The sequence below is a fragment of the Onychomys torridus genome, chromosome 3 (genome assembly GCF_903995425.1).
Source record: "Onychomys torridus chromosome 3, mOncTor1.1, whole genome shotgun sequence".
Taxonomy (NCBI): Eukaryota; Metazoa; Chordata; class Mammalia; order Rodentia; family Cricetidae; genus Onychomys; species Onychomys torridus.
The window spans coordinates 70,066,214-70,086,973 of NC_050445.1; the positions used below are offsets into that span (position 1 = coordinate 70,066,214).

The 20,760-nt window shown below is 41.6% G+C and overlaps 1 protein-coding gene across 1 annotated transcript in view; it reads left to right on the top strand.

The window, feature by feature from the left end:
• Positions 1-20,760, top strand: part of LOC118579508 (multidrug resistance protein 2-like) — a 77,297-nt gene that overhangs the window by 27,858 nt on the left and 28,679 nt on the right. Inside the window, exons 10-18 of the mRNA XM_036180801.1 lie at positions 11,632-11,745; positions 11,889-11,999; positions 12,194-12,319; positions 12,407-12,610; positions 12,873-13,043; positions 14,450-14,611; positions 15,807-15,980; positions 17,948-18,094; positions 19,087-19,194. Coding sequence (XP_036036694.1) covers positions 11,632-11,745; positions 11,889-11,999; positions 12,194-12,319; positions 12,407-12,610; positions 12,873-13,043; positions 14,450-14,611; positions 15,807-15,980; positions 17,948-18,094; positions 19,087-19,194 — 1,317 coding nt within the window. The remainder of the gene's footprint in view (positions 1-11,631; positions 11,746-11,888; positions 12,000-12,193; positions 12,320-12,406; positions 12,611-12,872; positions 13,044-14,449; positions 14,612-15,806; positions 15,981-17,947; positions 18,095-19,086; positions 19,195-20,760) is intronic.

The window sequence follows — 20,760 nt, forward strand, 5'->3', positions numbered from 1 at the left end:
ACATCCTCTCTGACATAAGCTGTTATCAGTTCTGACAGGTATAAGATGAAATCTCAGAGTTGTTTTTGATTTACATTTCTCTGATGACTAAGGATGCTGAACAATTCTTTAAGTGTATTTAAGCCATTCAGTTCTTCTGTTGGGAATTCTCTGTTTAGATATGTACCCCATTTTTTTTATTGGATTATTTGGTATTTTGATGTCTAGTTTCTTGAGTTCTTTGTGTATTTTGGAGATCAGCCCTCTGTCAGAAGTGGGGTTGATAAAGCTCTTTTCCCATTCTGTAGGCTACCGTTTTGTCTTATTGACTGTATCCTTTGCCTTATAGAAGCTTCTCAGTTTCAGGAAGTCCCATTTATTAATTGTTGATCTCAGTGTCTGCACGACTAGTGTTATATTCTGGAAGTGGTCTCCTTTTCCAATGCCTTCAAGGTTACTTCCCACTTTCCTTTATATTAAGTTCAGTGTAATTGGATTGATGTTGATGTCTTTGATCCACTTGGACTTGAGTTTTGTGCATGGTGATAGAGATGGATCTATTTGCATTCTTCTACATGTCAACATCCTGTTATGCCAGCACTATTTGTTGAAGATGCTTTCTTTTTTCCATTGTACAGTGTTGGCTTTGTTGTAAAAAAAAAAAAAAAAAAAAAAAAAAATCAGCTGTTCGTAGGTGTGTGGATTGATGTCAGGGTCTTTGATTTGATTCCATTGCTCCATGTGTCTGTTTTTATGACAATACTAAGCTGTTTTTATTGCTATAGCTCTATAGTAGAGCTTAAAGTTAGGGATGGTGATGCATCCAGAAGTTCTTTTATTGTATAGGACTGTTTTAGGTATCCTGGGTTTTTTGTTTTTTTCATATGAAGTTGAGTATTATTCTTTTGAGGTCTGTGAAGAATTGTGTTGGGATTTTGATGGGGATTGCATTGAATCTGTAGATTGCTTTTGATAAAATTACCATTTTTACTATGTTAATCCTACCTATCCAAGAGAATGAGAAATCTCTCTATTTTCTGATATCTTCTTCAATTTCTTTCTTTAAAGACTTAAAGTTCTTGTCATACAGGTCTTTCATTTGTTTGGTTAGAGTTACCCCAAGATATTTTATATTATTTGTGGCTCTTGTAAAGGGTATTGTTTCTCTGATTTCTTTTTCAGCTCATTTATCATTTGTATATAGGAGGGCTACTGATTTTTTTTTTTAGTTAATCCTGTATCCTGCCACATTACTGAAGCTGTTTATCAGTTGTAGGAGTTGCCTAGTAGAACTTTTGGGGTCACATCATCTGCAAATAGTGAAAGTTGACTTCTTCCTTTCCAATTTGAGTCTCCTTGATCTCCTTTTGTTGTCTTACTGCTCTAGAACTTCTAGTACTATAGTGAATAGATATGGGGAGAGTGGACATCCTTGTCTTGGCCCTGATTTTAGTGGAATTGCTTTGAGTTTCTCTTCATTTAATTTGATGGTGGCTGTTGGCTTGCTCTATATTGCTTTTACTATGTTTACGAATGTTCCTTGTATCACTTATCTCTCTAAGACCTTTATCATGAAGGAGTGTTAGAATTTGTCAATGGCTTTTTTAGCATCTGATGAGATGATCATTTTTTTCTTTCAGTTTGGTTTGTATGGTGGATTACATTGACATATTTTTGTGTGTTTAACCACGCTTACATCTCTGGAGTGAAACTTACTTGATTATGGTGTTTTTTTTTTTTTTTTTAATGTGTCCTTGGATTCAGTTTGCCAGTATTTTATTTTGAGTATTTTTATGTCAATGTTCATGAGGGAGATTGGTCTGTAATTCTCTATCTTTGTTGCATCTTTGTGTGGTTTGAGTATCAGGCTAACTTTTTGGCAATGTTTGTTCTATTTCTATTGCTCGGAACAATTTGTGGCGTATTGGTATTAGCTCTTCTATAAAGTTCTGGTAGAATTCTGCACTGAAACCATCTGGACCTGGGCTTTTTTTTTTTTTTTTTTTTCTTTTTTTTTTTTGGTTGGGAGACTTTCAATGACTGCCTCTATTTCCTTAGGGGTTACAGGTTTATTTAAATTGTTTTTCTGGTCTTAATTTAATTTTAGTATGTGGTACCTATCCAGAAAAATCATCCATTTCTTTTAGATTTTCCAATTTTGTGGAGTACAGGTTTTTGAAGTATGTCCTAATGATTCTCTGGATTTCCTCAGTGTCTGTTATTATGTCCCTCTTTTCATCTCTGATTTTATTAACTTGGATATTCTGTCTTTGCCTTTTGGTTAGTTGGGTAAGGGCTTGTCTATCTTGTTGATTTTCTCAAAGAACCAACTCTTTGTTTCATTGATTTTTTTTTGTATTCTCTTTGTTTCTATTTTATTGATTTCATCCCTGAGTTTGATTATTTCCTGGCGTCTTTTTCTCCTGGGTGAATTTGCTTCTTCTTGTTCTAGAGCTTTCGGGTGTGCTGTTAAGTCACTAGTGTGAGATTTCTCCAAATTCTTTATGTGGGCATTTAGTGTTATGAATTTTCCTCTTAGCACTGCTTTCATAGTGTCCCATAAGTTTGGGTATGTTGTGCATTCATTTTCATTGAATTCTAGGAAGTTTTTGATTTCTTTCTTCATTTCTTCCTTGACTCAGTGGTGATTCAGCTGATTATTCAGTTTCCATAAGTTTGTAGGCTTTCTGTACTTTGTGTTGTTGTTGAATTCTAACTTTAAGCCATAGTGATCTGATAAGATACAGGGGGTTATTCCATTTTTTTTTTTTTATATCTGTTGATATTTGCTTTGTGACTGAGTATGTGGTCAATTTTAGAGAAGGTTCCCTGAGGTGCTGAGAAGAAGGTATATTCTTTTGTGTTAGGGTGGAATATTCTGTAGATATCTAGTAAGTCCATTTGAGTCCTAACATCTGTTAGTTCCCTTATTTCTCTGTTAAGTTTCTGTCTGGCAGATCTGTCCATTGATGAGAGTGGGGTGTTGAAGTCTTCCACTACTAGTGTGCATGGTTTGATGTGCGATTTAACCTTTGGTAATGTTTCTATTACAAATGTGGGTGTTGTATTTTAAAATGGTGAGAGAGGGAACTTGGTGGGTTGGAGCTAAGGTGCCCCACAGCGGGTAAGAGACAAGAGACTCACCATGCAGACAGCACTCACTTGGAGAGTTTTATTAGTGGTGAAAGGGAAAGGGAGCACAGAGCTGCCTTGTGGAAGAGACAGATGGAAAGAAAAAGGGGGAGGGAGAGAGAGAAGGGGGGAAGAGAATGAGCAGGGGGCTGAGGAGAGAAGAAGAGAGAGAAGGGAGGCAGGGCCTCACCTTTTATGAGGGGACTTGGCGCTTGTAGCAATGAGTGCATGACATTTTCAGGACCCTGAGCAGGCCAAGGTACTGCCTACATATTGGCCAGGTTCCTAGGGGGCAGGTCTGAATTTGATTGTTATAAAAAGGTGAGTTATGGATAGCAAGTGGAGCAGGAAATGAGGGTGCCAAATTTTTCAGACTGTTTCCTGTTGACTTGGGATGAAGTGGGGTATGGGAAGTTGGGAGTCAGGATCACACACAGTGGGAGATGTGAGTGAAGAAGCATTCAGTTAGCTGCCATCCCAGAGACCTTGGGCATCTGTTCCTTGAGGGAGCTGAGAAGGCAGCTTGCTAGGAGAAGAAATAGATTGTTATCATCAGCCCCATCTGCGGGGCTAGCCATGGGAAGACTGATAACTGCCAGAAAGAATGGAACAGGGAAGTGCCCTGGTTGTACAGAAGAGGCAGGAGTAAATGAGCTAGGCATGAGAGCAGATATGCCTTTCATTGGGACATTTGGAAAACCAGGTTCCAGTTTCTGAGTAGGTGTCTGCTTGAGCCTGATGAAGTGGTACCAACAGTGAAGTCCCAAGAGCTTGGTGAGACGGCACGCCAAACTGGGGGATGATGTGTTCTTCAGGAGTGCCTCATCCATCACATCTGCTGTTTCTCTGGAGGTGGGAAATGCCTCTATCCATCCTGTAAAGTGTCAGTAAGAGATAATGGAACTTTTCATGGGTGAGGACATGGGTGAAATCAACTTGTCAGTACTTGCCCGGTTGGTGTTTTCGGAGGTGGTACAGGGGCTGGCATATCTGGAGGGCCCCTGCAGGTTTGGCCCTGGCATGAGTCTCCAGGAGGGGTGGACCTGTAGGTGTCATAAACAGCTGGCATAGATTTACATCTTGGTGTCATAGCAAAAGGCTGAGAGGCTTTCCTACCCTCTCTAATGTCTGAGGGCAGGGAGAGATCTGTTAACTGGCAAATCTATTAGTATCCTGGCCATCAAACACCATCAGGTCTGAGAAGGATAAGTAAATGAGCAGGAGAGAGACAGCTTTCCTGTCTTCACATAAACAAACCTTAAAGCACCTTCTTTTTGTCTAACTCACCAGGAGATGCAGGTGATTGACCACTGACAGCACTTATATCTCTCCTTTGAGTCTGGTAGCAAGGTGAACCATGTCTAGACCTAGTATTAGCTCTAAGAAAGTGAGCTCTGTGAATTTTACACAGAGAACTGGGAAAGCAGCTGGAGCCTGGATTGTTGAACTGACAAAGCCTGGTTGTCAAATGGCATCAGAGATCTGAGAAGGATAAATTTTACCTGAGTTAGTGATCAAAAGTGACAGAGACTTACTTGCTGGCTACCTAGACCAGGGTCCTCCATGGTCATTGAGGGCAAAGGTCTCAGGGCAACAACATCAGTCTTCAGCTTCCAGGCCTAGGTCTGCCAGGCCTCAGAAGATCCAACAGTTGTCGGGTAGGAGCTTGTGGGGAAGACCAGCCTACCTTGTTTAGGCAAAAATGAGGCAATGGATTCCCCATTGTCCTGTTGTCCATGGTCTGAAGAAGGCCCTGGCAGTAGTTGAGGCGAAAGGCAGTTTTGCTCAGTGACTGGCGCTGCCACTCTGGAGCAAGTTCCTGGTGGAGGTTCTTCTGCGCCCATCCATCTTCTTTGGAGAAAATAAGGGTGCTGCCACTCTGGAGCAAGTCCTGGGTGGAGGTTCTTCTGCGCCCAGCCATCTTCTTTGGAGAAAATAAGGGTGCTGCCACTCTGGAGCAAGTTCCTGGTGGAGGTTCTTCTGTGCCCAGCCATCTTCTTTGGAGAAAATAAGGGTGCTGCCAGGAGCTGCTATGTCTCTCTATCATGAAAAGCTTTGTTTGTTTGTTTTTGTTTTTGTTTTTGTTTTTCGAGACAGGGTTTCTCTGTGTAGTTTTGGTGCCTATTCTGGATCTTGCTCTGTAGACCTGGCTGGTCTCGAACTCATAGAGATTCACCTGGCTCTGCCTCCAGAGTGCTGGGATTAAAGACAAGTGCCACCAGCGCCCTGCTATGAAAACCTTTTTAATTAAACATTTGAAATGCCATATTCTGCAGATCTCTGAGCATTTGAGGACTATCTGTCTATTAGGTATGAATGACTATCAACTTGTGTTCCCTAACAGTCTTCAATGTTAGCAGCTTTCATAAGACTAAGAAAAGGGGCCTGTGAGTTTGTGTGTGACTCAACTCTGAGAAAAAGACCCTCTTGGGGAACCAGAAACTCCATTATAGAATATGTATCTTGTTTATCAAATACCTATGCCACCATTTATTTAAATTCTCTAGAAGCTTGGTATTGAACACTTGGCAAAAATATAGGTGTAAATCTCTAAGTTAGTTTTTGTTAATCTGAATAGATCTTTAAAACTTTAAATTGCTATTATCATATAGAGTATGATAATACTACCTCAGGACGTTCAGCTACCCCAAAAGCCCCCTTCCCTACCCTCAAGAGTTAACTGATACCCACTAAGTCAACAGGAAGCAGTTTCGGGATACACGGCGCCCCCATTCCTGTTCACTGGCTATTTTTATAATAAACAAAAGAGTCTAGAATGTTGGAATTCCTGGCCACTCCCCCAGCTGCATGATCACACGTGTGCTGTCCAGTAGCCAGGCAAGATGTTTAGTCATTCCAGGGCTTTATGTAATTTGCACACAGTGTGATCATGTAATCATCTATGCACATGCATGGTGTAGCTACTACATAAGCCCGTATGCACATGTGTGAGGGAATCCATAAAAGGCGAGTCACAGACTTCACCCCCTCTTCCTCCTCTTCCTCCTCTTCCTCCATGCACAATCTTCCACAGGCCTAAGCACATTCCCTTCTGTTCCTTCTCTTAATAAACGCTTATAGTGGGTTTTATTGGGCCTCGTGGCTTTTCTCCCGTGATAAACAGTGCTGCTTAATGAATAACCAGCACTGTATAATAATAACTAATAGTCATAAAGGACTTGAAAAATATTTGGGTCTAAGGGGCTGTTAAGCAGCCATTTGGATTGATATCTAAGGAGTATTAAGGCCAAATTTGATTGCAAGATGAATTAGTTTAGGGCCATTGAGTTCAGGTGCCAGGTGTAGGGCTGGAGGTTTTGTAAGAGGCATTCCAAGGGAGAATGAGAGGGTGTGGTAGACACAGTTCCCATGGATGAGAGAGGGGAAGGAGAGGGTTACTGCAGCCTGTAGTAGTGGGCATCTGCAGGACTCAGAGAGGACTGCATGAGGGCCAAGCCATTCAGAGGGTTGTCACCACATTCAACGGGGGTCATGTTTAACTTGGCTAAGCCAGAGGTGACTTGGCACTAGGTACCAGGGCTTTGGGAGAGGCCAGAAGGCAAGGATGAAAACTGATTTCTGTGTTTTTGGTTTTTCGAGACAGGGTTTCTCTGTGTAGCTTTGTGCCTTTCCTGGATCTCGCTTGGTAGACCAGGCTGACCTCGAAATCACAGAGATCCGCCTGCCTCTGCCTCCTGAGTGCTGGTATTAGAGTGCTGGGATTAAAGGTGTGTGCCACCACCCAGCGAAAACCGATTTCTAAGAGGGGTCTCATCCATAGGAAAACATCAGGAATGGGGTCACAGAAGCCCAGTTGGGCCTAATGAAACTGCAGGATTGCAGCTCCAAGGGTGGTGGGATGGGGTCAGGTGAAGAAAACCAGTCATATTAGGTTATGGTTGGAGTACCAGAGGGGTGACAATCAAAGGTCACTTCCTCATCCCTCAGGCAGCAGGGCAGGTGTGGCCCTAGTGAGGAGAGTACCACCATTCCCCAGAGCACAGGAGTAGGGGAGCCGGTCCCTGTGGGGCTGAGGAGACACTGCACCTGGCAGCCTGATTGCACAACTGGCCTTGACCCAGAGCTTTGAACTGCAACCGCTATTCAGAATCAGGGAAATGTTTAGAACAACTGAGGGAAACTTACACAATTGCCTTGGTGGATGGGGTGCTGAGGAATGAGGTGAGCTGGAAGTTGGCCCTGTTGTGGTTCCAGGGTCCCAGTATGTCTCAGACCTCCGGAAGAGCCTGCTGAGTTCACAGCACCAAATGTATTTTAAAATGGTGGGAGAGGGACCTTGGTGGATTGGAGCCAAGGCGCCTCATGGCAGGTAAGAGACAGAAACTCGCCCTGTAGATAGCACTCACATGGAGAATTTTATTAGTGGTGAAGGGGGAAGGGAGAGGGAGCTCAGAGCTGTCTTGTTGGGTGTGGGGAGGGAGAGAAGGGGGCCAAAGAGAGAAGGAGAGAGAAGGTGGTTGGGCCTCACCTTTATGAGGGGACTTCCACACATGTACAGAAACACCATGTAGCAATGAATACAAGATGTTGTTAGGACACTGACCCAGGTAAGGTACTGCCTACATATTGGCAAGGTTCCCAAGGAACAGATCTGAATGCTAACTGTGGGTGCCTTTGTATTTGGGGCATAAATGTTAAGAATTGAGATTTCTGGTGGATTTTTTTTCCTGTGATGAATATGAAATGTCCTTCTTCATATCTCTCTCTCTTTTTGTTTTTGTTTTTGTTTTTGTTTTTCAAGACAGGGTTTCTCTGTAGCTTTTTGGAGGCTGTCCTGGAACTCGCTTTGGAGACCAGGTTGGCCTCGAACTCACAGAGATCCACCTGCCTCTGCCTCCCAAGTGCTGGGATTATAGGCGTGTTCCACCACTGCCTGGTCCTCCTCCATCTCTTTTGATTAATATTAGTTTGTAGTCTATTTTGTTAGATATTAGAACAGTTACACCAGCTTGTTTCTTGTCTATTTGATTGGTAAGTCTTTTCCCAACGCTTTACTCTGAGGTAATGTCTGTCTTTGAAATTGAGGTGTGTTTCTTGTATGCAGCAGCAGGATGGATCCTATTTTCATATCTATTTTGCTAGCCTGTGTCTTTTTATAGGGGAATTGAATCCATTGATATTCAGGGATATTAATGACTAGTGATTATTAGTACCTGATATTTTTGGTTTTGTTGGTGATGATGGTAGTGTGTGTGTGTGTGTGTGTGTGTGTGTGTGTGTGTGTGTGTGTATCCTTTCTTTGGGATTTCCTGATGTGAGATTATCTATTGCCTGTGATTTTGTGGGTAGCTAACTCCCTTGGGTTGGAGTTTTCTTTCTAGTACTTTCTGTAGGGCTGGATTTGTGGATAGGTATTGTTTAAATCTGATTTTGTCATGAAAAGTCTTTCTTTATTCTTTATTCTGTATGTTTAGTGGTTTGATTATTATGTGGCTAGGGGACTTTTTTTTTTTTTTAGTCCATTCTATTTGGTGTTCTGTGAGCTTCTTGTATCTTCTTAGGAATGTCCTTCTTTAGGTTCAGAAAGTATTCTATGATTTTGTTGAATATATTTTCTGTGCTTTTGAGCTGGAATTCTTCTCCTTCTTCTATACCTATTATTCTTAGGTTTGATCTTTTCATGGTGTTCCAGATTTCCTGGATGTTTTGTGTTAAGAATTGTTGGATTTAGCATTTTCTTTGACCAATGAATCTATTTCCTTTATCATAGCTTCAACACCTGAGATTCTGTCTTTCATCCCTTGTATTCTGTTGGTTATGTTTGCATCCATAGTTCCTGTTTGTTTACCCAAATTTCCCATTTCTAGAATTCCCTTGGTTTGTGTTTTCTTTATTGCCTCACTTTCCATTTTCAAGTCTTAAATCATTTCCTTCACCTGTTTAATTGTTTTTTTTCTTGGCTTTCTTTACAGGATTTATTGATTTCTTCCAATTTTTTGTTTGTCCTTTCCTCAATTTCTTTAAGGGAATTTTTCATTTCTTCTTTTAGGGCCCCCATCTTCTTCATAACATTGTTTTTAAGGTTGTTTTCTTCTGCTTCATCTGCATTGGGATGTTCAGGTCTTTCTGTTGTAGAATCATTAGATTCTTGTGGTGTCATATTGCTCTTTATGTTGTTGAATGTATTCTTACACTGCTGGGTTACCCATCTGGGTTTGGGGCAATTATAGGAACAGGTGTTGATTCTTGTGATGTATTTGTTGGATGGGTCTTTTGTTCCTTTCTTGTCTGTCTGTTTCCTTTATTGTCTTTTGGCCTGAATGGCCAATGGGTCATCACAGCTGAGGTTTGGGGGGGTCTGGGTGCCTAGGTCCAGCGTATTGTCCAGTTCTTCCAGCTGGTGTGGGCTTTCCTTGTGCCTATGGGGTCTGTTCTTCTGGCTGTTGTGGGGTGTGCCTGTGCCTGTGGAATCTGCTAATGTTGCTGGAGAGGACTGTTGACGGGTGGCTGCTCTTCTTCCTGTTGGTGCAGGTGGTGCTTGTGCCTCTCGGGGCTGCTGATTTTGTGGAGGATGATTGGCCACAGGGAGGATGATGGGTACAGTGGGTTTGGGTGATGGAGTGGGTCTTGTAGATTCCAGGGTCCAATTGCCTCTATTTTTTAAACCCCATTTAATACCATTTATGAGGCTATTTGATTAGGAATAGGCTCCTCCAACCTACAGTTTTTAAGGTAGTTTAAATTTTTATTTTATATTTCATTATGTATATGTATAAATATATGTGTGTCATACACATGTGTGTACAGGTGCCACTGGAGGCCAGAAGAAGGTGTCAGATCCATTGGTGCTAGAGTTATAGGTAGTATTAGCAGGTGGTTGTGAACTGCCCAACATGGGTGCTGGGAACTGAACTCAGGTCCTTTGCAAGAGGAGTATGAGACATCTCTCCAACCCCTAGGGTAGTTTTTATTTTTAAGAAGTTAAATGTTTCTAGGTAGAATAGCTTAGACCGTAATAAGAACTGTGTCTTGCTTACTGTGATATAGAGAAACAGTATTTATTTCATATGCTGAGTATAGATGTAGCTGGGAGTTTTCCTGTGTCCCATCTGGTCCTGCAGCTGCTCAGACCCAAGTAAACGTACACAGAGACTTATATCAATTACAAATTGCATGGCCATGGCCTATGGCTCAATTTTCTTGCTAGCTGGCTCTTATAACTAAATTCAGCCCATATCTATTAATCTATATATTGCCATGTGTTCCGTGGCTTTACCTGTGTGCCATTACATGCTACTCCCTAGACGGCAGGATGGAGTCTTTCTGCCTCTCTTTTCTCTTCTTGTCTATCTGCTTGGATTTCCACCTGCCTCTAAGCTACCTTGCCATAGGCCAATGTAGCTTTATTTATCAACCATATTCACAGCATACAGAAAGACATCCCACAGCATATAGAATCTGGGCTTCACACGTTAGCCTAGGTAGCACCGCTACCCTTGACCTGCAGCCCCAGCTTTGGATGAGCAATATGTATCATATGTTCACTGAGTGCAGATCTGTCTTACAAGCAGGAAATTCCGAGTAGTGCATGCAGGATTTTATACCAGACCCACTGGGTTCAAATTCTGGCTGAACTTTACCGGATCCGTGATTCCGGGCAGTTGTCTAAACTCATGTGGCTTCTTTAACCTCTTCTGCCAAACAGATGTGACAGGGGCGCATGCCATAACTTTTAATGTCCTCATGAAGACTAAGCGTGCTACACAGTCGCATTCCTGTATGTCTTAGAAACAAGTAGTGACCTCAGTTCTCGTAAAGCTCCAATAGAGAAAAGACGAGTCTTTAGTAACAAGAAGCAAGTGTTTTGAATGAAACAATGCTCAAATACTTGCTCATTAGACTTCAGGAAGAACACAGTCTAGGGAGGTGAACTGGGGACACTGAGTCACGCCTTAGGTGTGTGCTACATGATTGGGAGAGCATTTGCAGAGGCAATGGTGTCCAATGCAACTTAGACAGAGCAGGTCAACTTGTAGGCCAGAGATTTGAAGAGAATGACCTGAAGATGTACAGTACTCACCTGGGTACAGACCTTCTCCTGTTTGTTTCATTTTATTCTTGTGAGAATCTAGGGTAAAAATGCTGAATTTTTGAAAAAAAATTTAATATGATGATTGTATAGAAAATATACCCTGTGTGATGAAGCAAGTAAGACTAATTCCAAACTCTAAGCACATTAAGTGTTAAACTTAAATTTACATTATTTTTTTAAATTTTAATCAAGGAATTGCAAATATTTTACTTTTGGTGACTACAGTATAATATTTTGATCTATGTACATAGTATGGAATGGTTAAATATGGCTGATTACCAGGATTTAAACTTGAATCTCTTAGTCATAAACTTAAGATATTTTAGTACTCACTATTCTTGCCATTTATTCTTATCAGTATTGTCTATCAATTATTCTTGTCATTTTGAAATGAACTTGGTTATGTTAGAGGAAAAAGGAGAAAACTGTGCTGAGCACTAATTGCTTGCTTTGGTCCCCATCCTCAGGTCTTTTTCTCTATATTAACTGGGACTTTCAGTATTGGACATCTTGCCCCAAACATAGAAGCCTTTGCAAACGCAAGAGGGGCAGCCTATGAAATCTTCAAGATAATTGATAATGTGAGTCTGACCTGCCCATTGATCCATCTACTTAAAAGATTTTTCTCATGAAGTCAGTTTCATTTTTACTTCCTCTCTCCACAAAGTGTCCCTGCAAGTAGTTATTGTAACCTAGTGATCTCCTAAAATATGTTTCTGTTTAGGAGCCAAACATTGACAGCTTCTCAACGAAGGGACACAAACCAGACAGTATAATGGGAAATTTAGAATTTAAAAATGTCCACTTCAGCTACCCATCTCGAAATGGAGTTCAGGTATGGTGAAAAATGATACATCTGTGATTCAATAATCGGTTGGATAGAGATACTCCTTTAGATACTGTAAAACAAAATCACATGTATGTTATGTGTTTAAACCCACTGCTGAATTCAGCTTTCAGCTCATAGAACTTTTGTGATTTATGTGTCCCGGGAATTGCCCTAACATTAGCATCTCACCTTTTTTGCAGATCTTGAAGGGCCTCAACCTGAAGGTGCAGAGTGGACAGACGGTGGCCCTGGTTGGCAACAGTGGCTGTGGGAAAAGCACCACTGTCCAGCTGCTGCAGAGGCTGTACGACCCCATAGAGGGCGTGGTGAGTGGGCATGCACCAGCAGCAGTTACCACTGCCCATTGTTCTGACTCCGTGATTCTACAGTGAAAACCACACATTCTATTTCAGGTCAGCATCGACGGACAGGACATCAGGACCATCAATGTGAGGTATCTGCGGGAAATCATTGGCGTGGTGAGTCAGGAACCTGTGTTGTTTGCCACCACCATCGCTGAAAACATTCGCTATGGCCGAGAAAACGTCACCATGGATGAAATTGAGAAAGCTGTCAAGGAAGCTAACGCCTATGACTTCATCATGAATCTGCCCCATGTGAGTTGTGCCCCAAGGCTCAGAGAGCAGAGCTCTGGCCTGATGCCATCCATGTGAAAAGTCCTGTTAATCAGAGGAACTTCCTTAGAGCAGACATTTGGTTTACTGTGGCTTTTACATCACTCACCCTATCTACTAGCGAAGAACTGCACTGTATTGCTGGCAAGGCTCCAGTGATGATCACATCCCAATTTGAAATGTGAACTGAAGTGGTTTGTTGCTTTACTATGTATTCCTGTTGTTGTTGTTTTTTTAATTGTAGAAATTTGACACCCTGGTTGGTGAGAGAGGGGCACAGCTGAGTGGGGGACAGAAACAGAGAATCGCCATTGCTCGTGCCCTGGTCCGCAACCCCAAGATCCTTTTGTTGGATGAGGCGACTTCAGCCTTGGACACAGAAAGTGAAGCTGTAGTTCAGGCTGCTCTGGATAAGGTCTGTGAGCTATACTTACAAGGTCTGAATTATAAAAATAACAGTATTCCACTGTTTATGTTTTTTCTTGTATGTGTGACTGTGCGTGTGTGTATGCATATGCATGTACAGCTGCACTTGAACATGTGTGTATATATGGATTATCTTCCTTAATTGATCTCCACCTTATTATTTTAGGCAGTTCCTCTCACTGAACCTGGAGCTCACTGATTTGGCAACACTGGCTGGTCTATGAGTCTCAGTATCTTTCAGTCTCTACCTCCCCATAGCACTCTCCTTAAAAAAAACAAGAGTAGCTGGAGTTTTCTCCAGCCCTGCCCAGCACCGTGGACCCCACAAACACTTATAAAATAATCACTCAGAGGCTCATATTAATTAAACTGCTCGGCCATTAGCTCAGGCCTACCACTGACAAGCTCTTACTCTTAAACTCAGCCCATTTTTGTTAATCCATATGTCGCCATATGTTCTGGGGCTTTACCTGTTATCTTTACATGCTGCTCCCTGGGTGGCCGGCTGGCGTCTCATCCCACTCTGCTTTCCTGTTCCCCCAATTCTCCTCTCTGCTAGTCCCACCTATACTTCCTGCCTGGCTACTGGCCAGTCAGCATTTTATTTATCAATCAATCATAGCAACATATTTTTACAGCATACCGGACATCCCACAGTAAACAAGTTCTATTTATTTTCTAGTAATGTTTTTATTTATTCTTTGAGAAATTTCATACAGTGTATTTTGATCATATTCTTTGTTGTTGTCATTTTTTTGTTTTCAGAGACAGGGTTTCTCTGTGCAGCCCTGGCTGTCCTGGAACTCTATCTGTAGGTCAGGATGGTCTTGAACTCAGAGATCCAGCTATCTCTGCCTTCCAAGTGCTAGGATTAAAGGCATGTGTCACCAGCTTTGATCATATTCTTTTTTTGTTCATTTTTTTAATTAAGAAATTTTCTATTCACTTTACATACCAACCACAGATCCTACCTCTTCTCTCTTCCCGCCCTGATCATATTCTTTACCCAACCACAATCCCTACCAGATCTTTTCTCACCTTCCTACCCACTCAGCTTCATGTTCTCTCTCTTCCATGTCTCTTAAAACAAACATACAAAACGAGAGTCCCATGGCTGACTACTCCTGAGCATACGGCCTGCCCTGCAGTGTGGGTGATGCACAGAGTTTTACTCCATTGTAGAAAACTGCTTTTTCCTCTACCAGAACTATCAGTTATGAATAGCTCCATGGCTGAAGAGGGACTTCATGCCCATGTATTTGTTGAAATCATAGACTGTTTTCTGTAGCTTTACTGGTTTTATATTGGCAAAGCACTGGTATTCAGCAAACATAAGTTGAATGATTTTTTACATATAATTATTCATGCCTCATAGCCAGGTTTCTCTCTCTCCAGGCCAGAGAAGGCCGGACCACCATTGTGATAGCTCACCGCTTGTCTACAGTTCGTAACGCTGATGTCATTGCTGGGTTTCATGATGGTGTCATTGTAGAGCAAGGAAATCATGATGAGCTCATGAAAGAGAAGGGCATTTACTTCAAACTTGTCATGACACAGGTACAGTGGAACTCTAGAATCTTCCAAAAGTTACATTGGTAATAACATATTACTATTTAATGCTATAGATGATTTGATTTGATTTAATTATCTTGAAAAGCAAGAAAAGTGCTTTGGATATTCAGGACCAGGCAAGTGTTTTGTGTTACTTTTTCTGGGAAAGAGAGAAGCTTAAAGGGTATAATTAATGTTTAACAAGGTTAGAGATGAGCTACCCATGGTAGTAGCTCTTAGCCACATGTGGCTACTGAGCATTTAAACATTTGTTCATCTGTATTTTGAAATATTTCAAGTACAAAATGAACACTGGGATTCTGAAGGTCTAGTATTTAAAAAATGCAAAATATTCCAGTAGCTTTTTCTGGAAAAAGAAAAAGCTTTTTCTACTGTTACATGTTGAATGTATAATAAGTTGGATAACAATAATATCTTGGATTCACTAGATTAAATATATAGTTAAACTGATTTTTATCCATTTTCACATTTTCTAATGTGGCTGCTAGAAAAATTTCAATGGCAGACTCACATGGAATATACCACACTGCCTTTGATAACACTAGTTCAAAGCAAACTTGATTGACTGAATGCCCCAGGGGAAAAGGCTGCTTGAGTTAGCTTTCTGCTACTGTGAAAAACACCAGGACCCAACACAACTTAGGGAGGACAGGGTAGATTCCATCCTGCCACTTACAGGCAGCCCATCATCCAGGGAAGTCAGGCCAGGAACTCAAGGCAGGAGCCCGGAGGAGTGCTGCTTACTGGCTTGCTCCCTCTGGCTTCCTCAGTCTTTCCTATACAACCCAGGACCACCTGCCAGGGATGGCACTGTCCACAGTGTGCTGGGCCCTCCCACTTCAATCATAAATCAAGAAAACACTCCACAGCGTTGCTTAAAGGTCAATCTTGCAGAGGCATTTTCTTAATTAAGATGCCCGATTCCTGGATGTTTAGGTTTGTGTCCGGCTGACAAACCAAGCGGCATAGAAATGGCTACCTGAGAGTCGTTGTATTTGGTGGCAATCCTTCTCATTTCACAGTTTTCATTTCATCATGTGAGAAAACATAGCAGCTTAACCCTGTCTTGTCGCATAAAAACTTGAAACATTTCATGATTTTCCTCATGGTAATGCTCATGAGCTGTCCCCCTTGTCTAACTGTGCTTAACCAATTTCTCCATCTTTCTTATTTGTTTTAGACTAAAGGAAATGAAACTGAACTGGAAAGTGAAACTTATGAATCCCAAAGTGACACTGAGGCCTCTGAATTGACTTCAGAAGAATCCAAATCCCCTTTAATAAGGCGATCAACTTGCAGAGGTGCTCATGGTTCACAAGACCCAGAGAGAAGAGTCAGTGTGAAGGAGGCGCAGGTATGGATGTGGCTGTAGTCTTAGTTCTTAAAGCCTCCCCTCACCCCTCCTCATGGCTCTGTTAGTTGGGTGAGCTGGGGCTGGTGTAGGAGGGAAAGCAAGATATGACTGTTTTGATGTCTTCTGTCATGTTTTATAGATTGTTGCAGAAATAAAAATCAAAACATTTTACAGTCAGAATTCATAGGAATTTTTTTAAATTTTAGATTTATGTAAAGAAACTGTAGTAGTCTGTAGTTTTTTTGTTTGTTTGTTTTTTGTGTTCTTTTTTTTTTTTTCTCTTTGGGGGCCCACCACCTAACTCCAAATAAATACACAGAGACTTATTTTTACTTATGAATACCCAGCCTTAGCTTGGCTTGTTTCTTGCCTGCTTTTTTTTATTTAACTTGTATTATCCCTTTTCTCTTTAACTATGCTTTGTCTCTGGGCTTTCTACCTCTCTTCTTGCTTTTTTTCCTTACTCTGTGGCTTTCTCTGTGGTTGGGTGGCTGGCCCCTGGCATCCTCCTCTCCTCCTTTTTTGCTCCTTCTTCTCTCTTTCCTTGAGCCTGGCTTTCTCCTCCTATTTATTCTGTCTGCCCACCAGGCCCGCCTATCCTTTCTCCTGCCTGGCTATTGGCCATTCAGCTCTTTAGTAGACCAATCAGGTGTTTTAGACAGGCAAAGTAACACAGCTTTACAGAGTTACACAAAAACAACATAAAAAAATACAACACATTTTTGCATCATTAAACAAATATCCCACAGCATAAACGAATATAACACATCTTCAACTAATATTCCACAACAGTGGTCTATATTATTAATGGCAACTTCAGGGAGGAAGGAAGGATGTATTGTATCTCACAGTCTGAGGGTAACGTTCATTGTGGTGGCTTAAGATGGAAGCAGAGAGTGATGTGCTTGTGTTTGGTTCCCCTCCTTTGACTCAGCCCCACAGTTAGGTCTTCTCAGGGCAGTTAAGCGGTCTGGATCTGGATCACCCCTTGCATTTGTGCTCTGAGGCACATCTCCATGGTTATTCTGGGTCCTGTTAAACTGACAATATTAGCCATCACTGTCAAGAATTCCTAAAGTCAGGAATGTTGAACAAATCTTAAGGCATTAGTAAAATCGTGCTGTTTTGTTTTGTTTTTGTGGTGCTAGGGCCTCATACATTTCAATTGGACACCTTACTAATGAGCTACATCCCCCACCTTTCATTTTACTATCTGCTACTGTAGCAAGTGGGATGCAGCCCTTCCTGTAAGCCTGTATGCCATTGTACTCTCAATGTCTGTGAAGAGTCTGGGCAGATGGATAGAGCTGGTCCAGATGTAAATAAACATGTAGCCAACCAAACCATGTAGCTTATGAGAATTAGAAGCACATATTCTTTATAACCTCAGATGTCCATAGTATCAGAATTATTATGTGTTAGGACAGTTCAATGATTTTTTAAAACGAGTGAGACTCTGGTAGATCTGCCAGTATTAAATTTTCTATTCTGTTTGTCCCCCAATTATAAATATTCTTGTCTTGTGAAGTCTAGGCCAAGAGTATTGGTAACAACAATGTTAGTTTGTTTTTTGTTTTTTGTTTTTTAAATGAAATTGTCAGAGTTAGCTTCAGAAATAGTACTGTCAGTCAATAAGAAATCATGTTATATTCATTAATGATAATATGGATGGATGGAGCAATAGATGATAAACCTAATTATCAATTTTTAAATAATACCCCTATGTGTATGAGTGTTTTATCTGCATGGATGCCTGTGTACCGTGTGTGTGCAGTACTCTTAAAGGCCAGAATCTGATCCCCTAGAACTAGATTTACAGGTAACTATGAATTGCCTTATGTGTGCTGGGACTAGAACATGGGTCCCCCGGAAGACCAGCAAGTGCTCTCAGCTGCTGAGATGTTTCTCTGGCCCCCATGGTATCAATTTTGAAAACTATCTTATTGTAATGGATATGTTTTTTCTAGGAGGAAGATGTGCCTCTGGTCTCATTTGGCCGGATCCTAAAACTAAGCATGACTGAATGGCCTTACTTGGTCGTTGGTGTTCTTTGTGCTGCTGTGAATGGATGCATGCAACCAGCGTTCTCTGTAGTGTTCTCAAGGATTATAGGGGTAAGTGTTGCTGTCCTTTTTGGGTATTTGTTTGTGTTTACTGACAAAGGGTGAATGAGTTGCTTCTATTTGTACCATTGACGATAAGCCAGAAAAACATGACTCTTCACATGACTTGAGGATAAGAGAATAGAAGTATAATTTGTAAGAGGAAACATACTTTTTTATTTAAGCTTTTAATTTTTTTCATATGAGAGTACTGTATTCACATCACCTTATTCTTCTTTTACCCCCTCCAACTCCTTGGGTCTACTCCCCACCCCCTCTCAAATTCATTCACTCTTTTATTATTGTTACACACACACACACACCCTACTGAGTCCATTTAGTGGGAAAACACAAAGAAATAGGACAGTTGACAAAATGAGCTGCCCTTGGGGGTAGAAAGAATGTAAGAGCCAGAGAACCAGGACACCTGCTGCTGAATGACATGGGAGTTGCACCCATGAGATTGTGACAATATAATCGCCTTTACAAGACCCATATAATGACAAACCAGCCATCATGCCAAAGGGGGTGGGTGACACTTCACAAGGGCCCATAATCAATGGCTGCTGAGAGATGGAGACTTCATTTTCTTTAGGGATGAGTTCCCTGATAGGTTATCCAGTCCCAAATAGTCAACCCAGACAGCTTGGAACACTTTGAAATCTTCACAGAGTAAAACAATTAGTTGTTTAACAGTATTACTCCTACCAAGATTCCAAGTGGGGAGAATTTATTACAATTTATTCTATAGTAGGGTGGCACGCATTAATCTATATGGACCCCCCCCCCAATATTGTTGGGCGAATCTGTGAATGGCAGATGCCCCTCTGTCCAGAAGGAAGGCAGAATACAGATGCCTTAGAGGTCAGCATTCTGGAAACCAACCTTGTTTCAGTATGCAAAGTCTGTCTTGTCCTCCAGACTATGTGAGATGGGAAGTGGGCTCCATGAGGAATGCCTTCCTCAGCCATAGAACTAACAACGCTTCAAATTCTTTGTCACAGGTTTTTACAAGAGATGATGATCCTGAAACCAAACAACAGAACTGTAATTTGTTTTCCCTGCTTTTTCTGGTCCTAGGAATGATTTCTTTGGTTACATATTTCTTACAGGTAAGTGTCTACATTATTTCTGTATTCATTTTGGAAGATTTTGAAAACAAGTATTTCATTTTCCTGTTTGTGTGGTTCCTCCTTCATGACCTGGGCTGTAATAGTCCTAAGGTTCTGCTGCCTCTTATTTTCCTCCTCTTCTCTACCCTTACCCCAAACACAACCCTCGACCTAATCAGAGTAAGGGATGTTCAATGTGCTATAACAAATATGGAGACATCAGAACAGGAGCCCAGGGTAAGTTTGGAGCTAAGTATCGCTGGTCTATTTAGTATTGAGAGAAATGTGTTTCTATATTTGAAAAGAGAGAGAGAGAGAGAGAGAGAGAGAGAGAGAGAGAGAGAGAGAAACTAAGAGAACTCTGCAAGTGTATCACACTAATTGAAAAAGATGTTGAGACGTTTTTGTCACTATGCTCTTGCTACAGAGAAAGAACCAACCTTCCTTCCTTCCTTCCTCCCTCTCTCCCTCCCTCCCTCCCTCCCTCCCTTCTTCCTTCCTTCCTTCCTTTCTTTCTTTCTTTTTTTTATTGGTTTTTTTGAGACAAGATTTCTCTGTGTAACAGTGCTAGTTGTCCTGGAACTCACTTTTGTAGTCTAGGCTGGCTTTGAACTCACAGAGATCAGCCTGCCTCTGCCTCCTGAGTGCTAGGATTAAAGGCGTGTGCCAGCACACCCAGCAGAAAGAACCCGGCCAACGATAGGAGAATGCCAGTTGGTGAAAGGAGAGAAGCACTTACATCTTTAACACTTTCTGTAGGTTGAAAATCATATGACTCAAATTCAAGTGCAAAACATTAAATGCTCTCTCTATTGTTTGGAAAGGCATACAATGTGGACTCTGGGGTTAGGCCTAGATCTTTCTGTCATTTGCCCACAGAACCAATTATGTGTCTGTGGAACAATTAGCCGTCTTAGCTGCCTTTGCCTGAGCTTCCTTTCTCTGACATATGGGAAAAGTTACCTCATGATGATTGAGAGAACTTGTGACCAAGTGAGAAAGCCTGATCTATGAGGTGTTGGGAAATAACCTCCTATTGAGTGAATCAGTGATTAACCACATGGAACCTTTTAGCTGAAACTCTGAATGTGTTTCTTTAATACATTTTGGGGTTTTTTTAATTTAAAAATTTATTTTATGTGTAAGAGTGTTTTTGTCTGCATGCATGTCTGTGCACCACATGCATGCCTTGTATCAGTGGAGGCCAGAAGAGGGACACCAGTGCCCTGGAACTGGAGTTACAGATAGTTATGAACCACGATGTGGGTGCTGGGAACAGAACCTGGGTCCTCTGGAAGAGCAGCCAGTGCCCTTAACGGCTGAGCCATCTCTCCAGCCCCTAGTTAATGCATTTTAGACATGTATTAATATTTTCTTAGACAAGACGCAGTTCCTGAACACTTTTGAAGGGAAAAAATGAATAAGAGCTTTTTGACTAAATGCTTGTAAGATTGTGGAACTGCACCTTGTAGAGTGATGGGACACTGCCTACTGGCAAGAGGGTCTCGGAGGTCTGGAGAAGGCTCGGTCGCTCCGTGTGGAGTGGGCAGGAGACTAGGAGGAAGG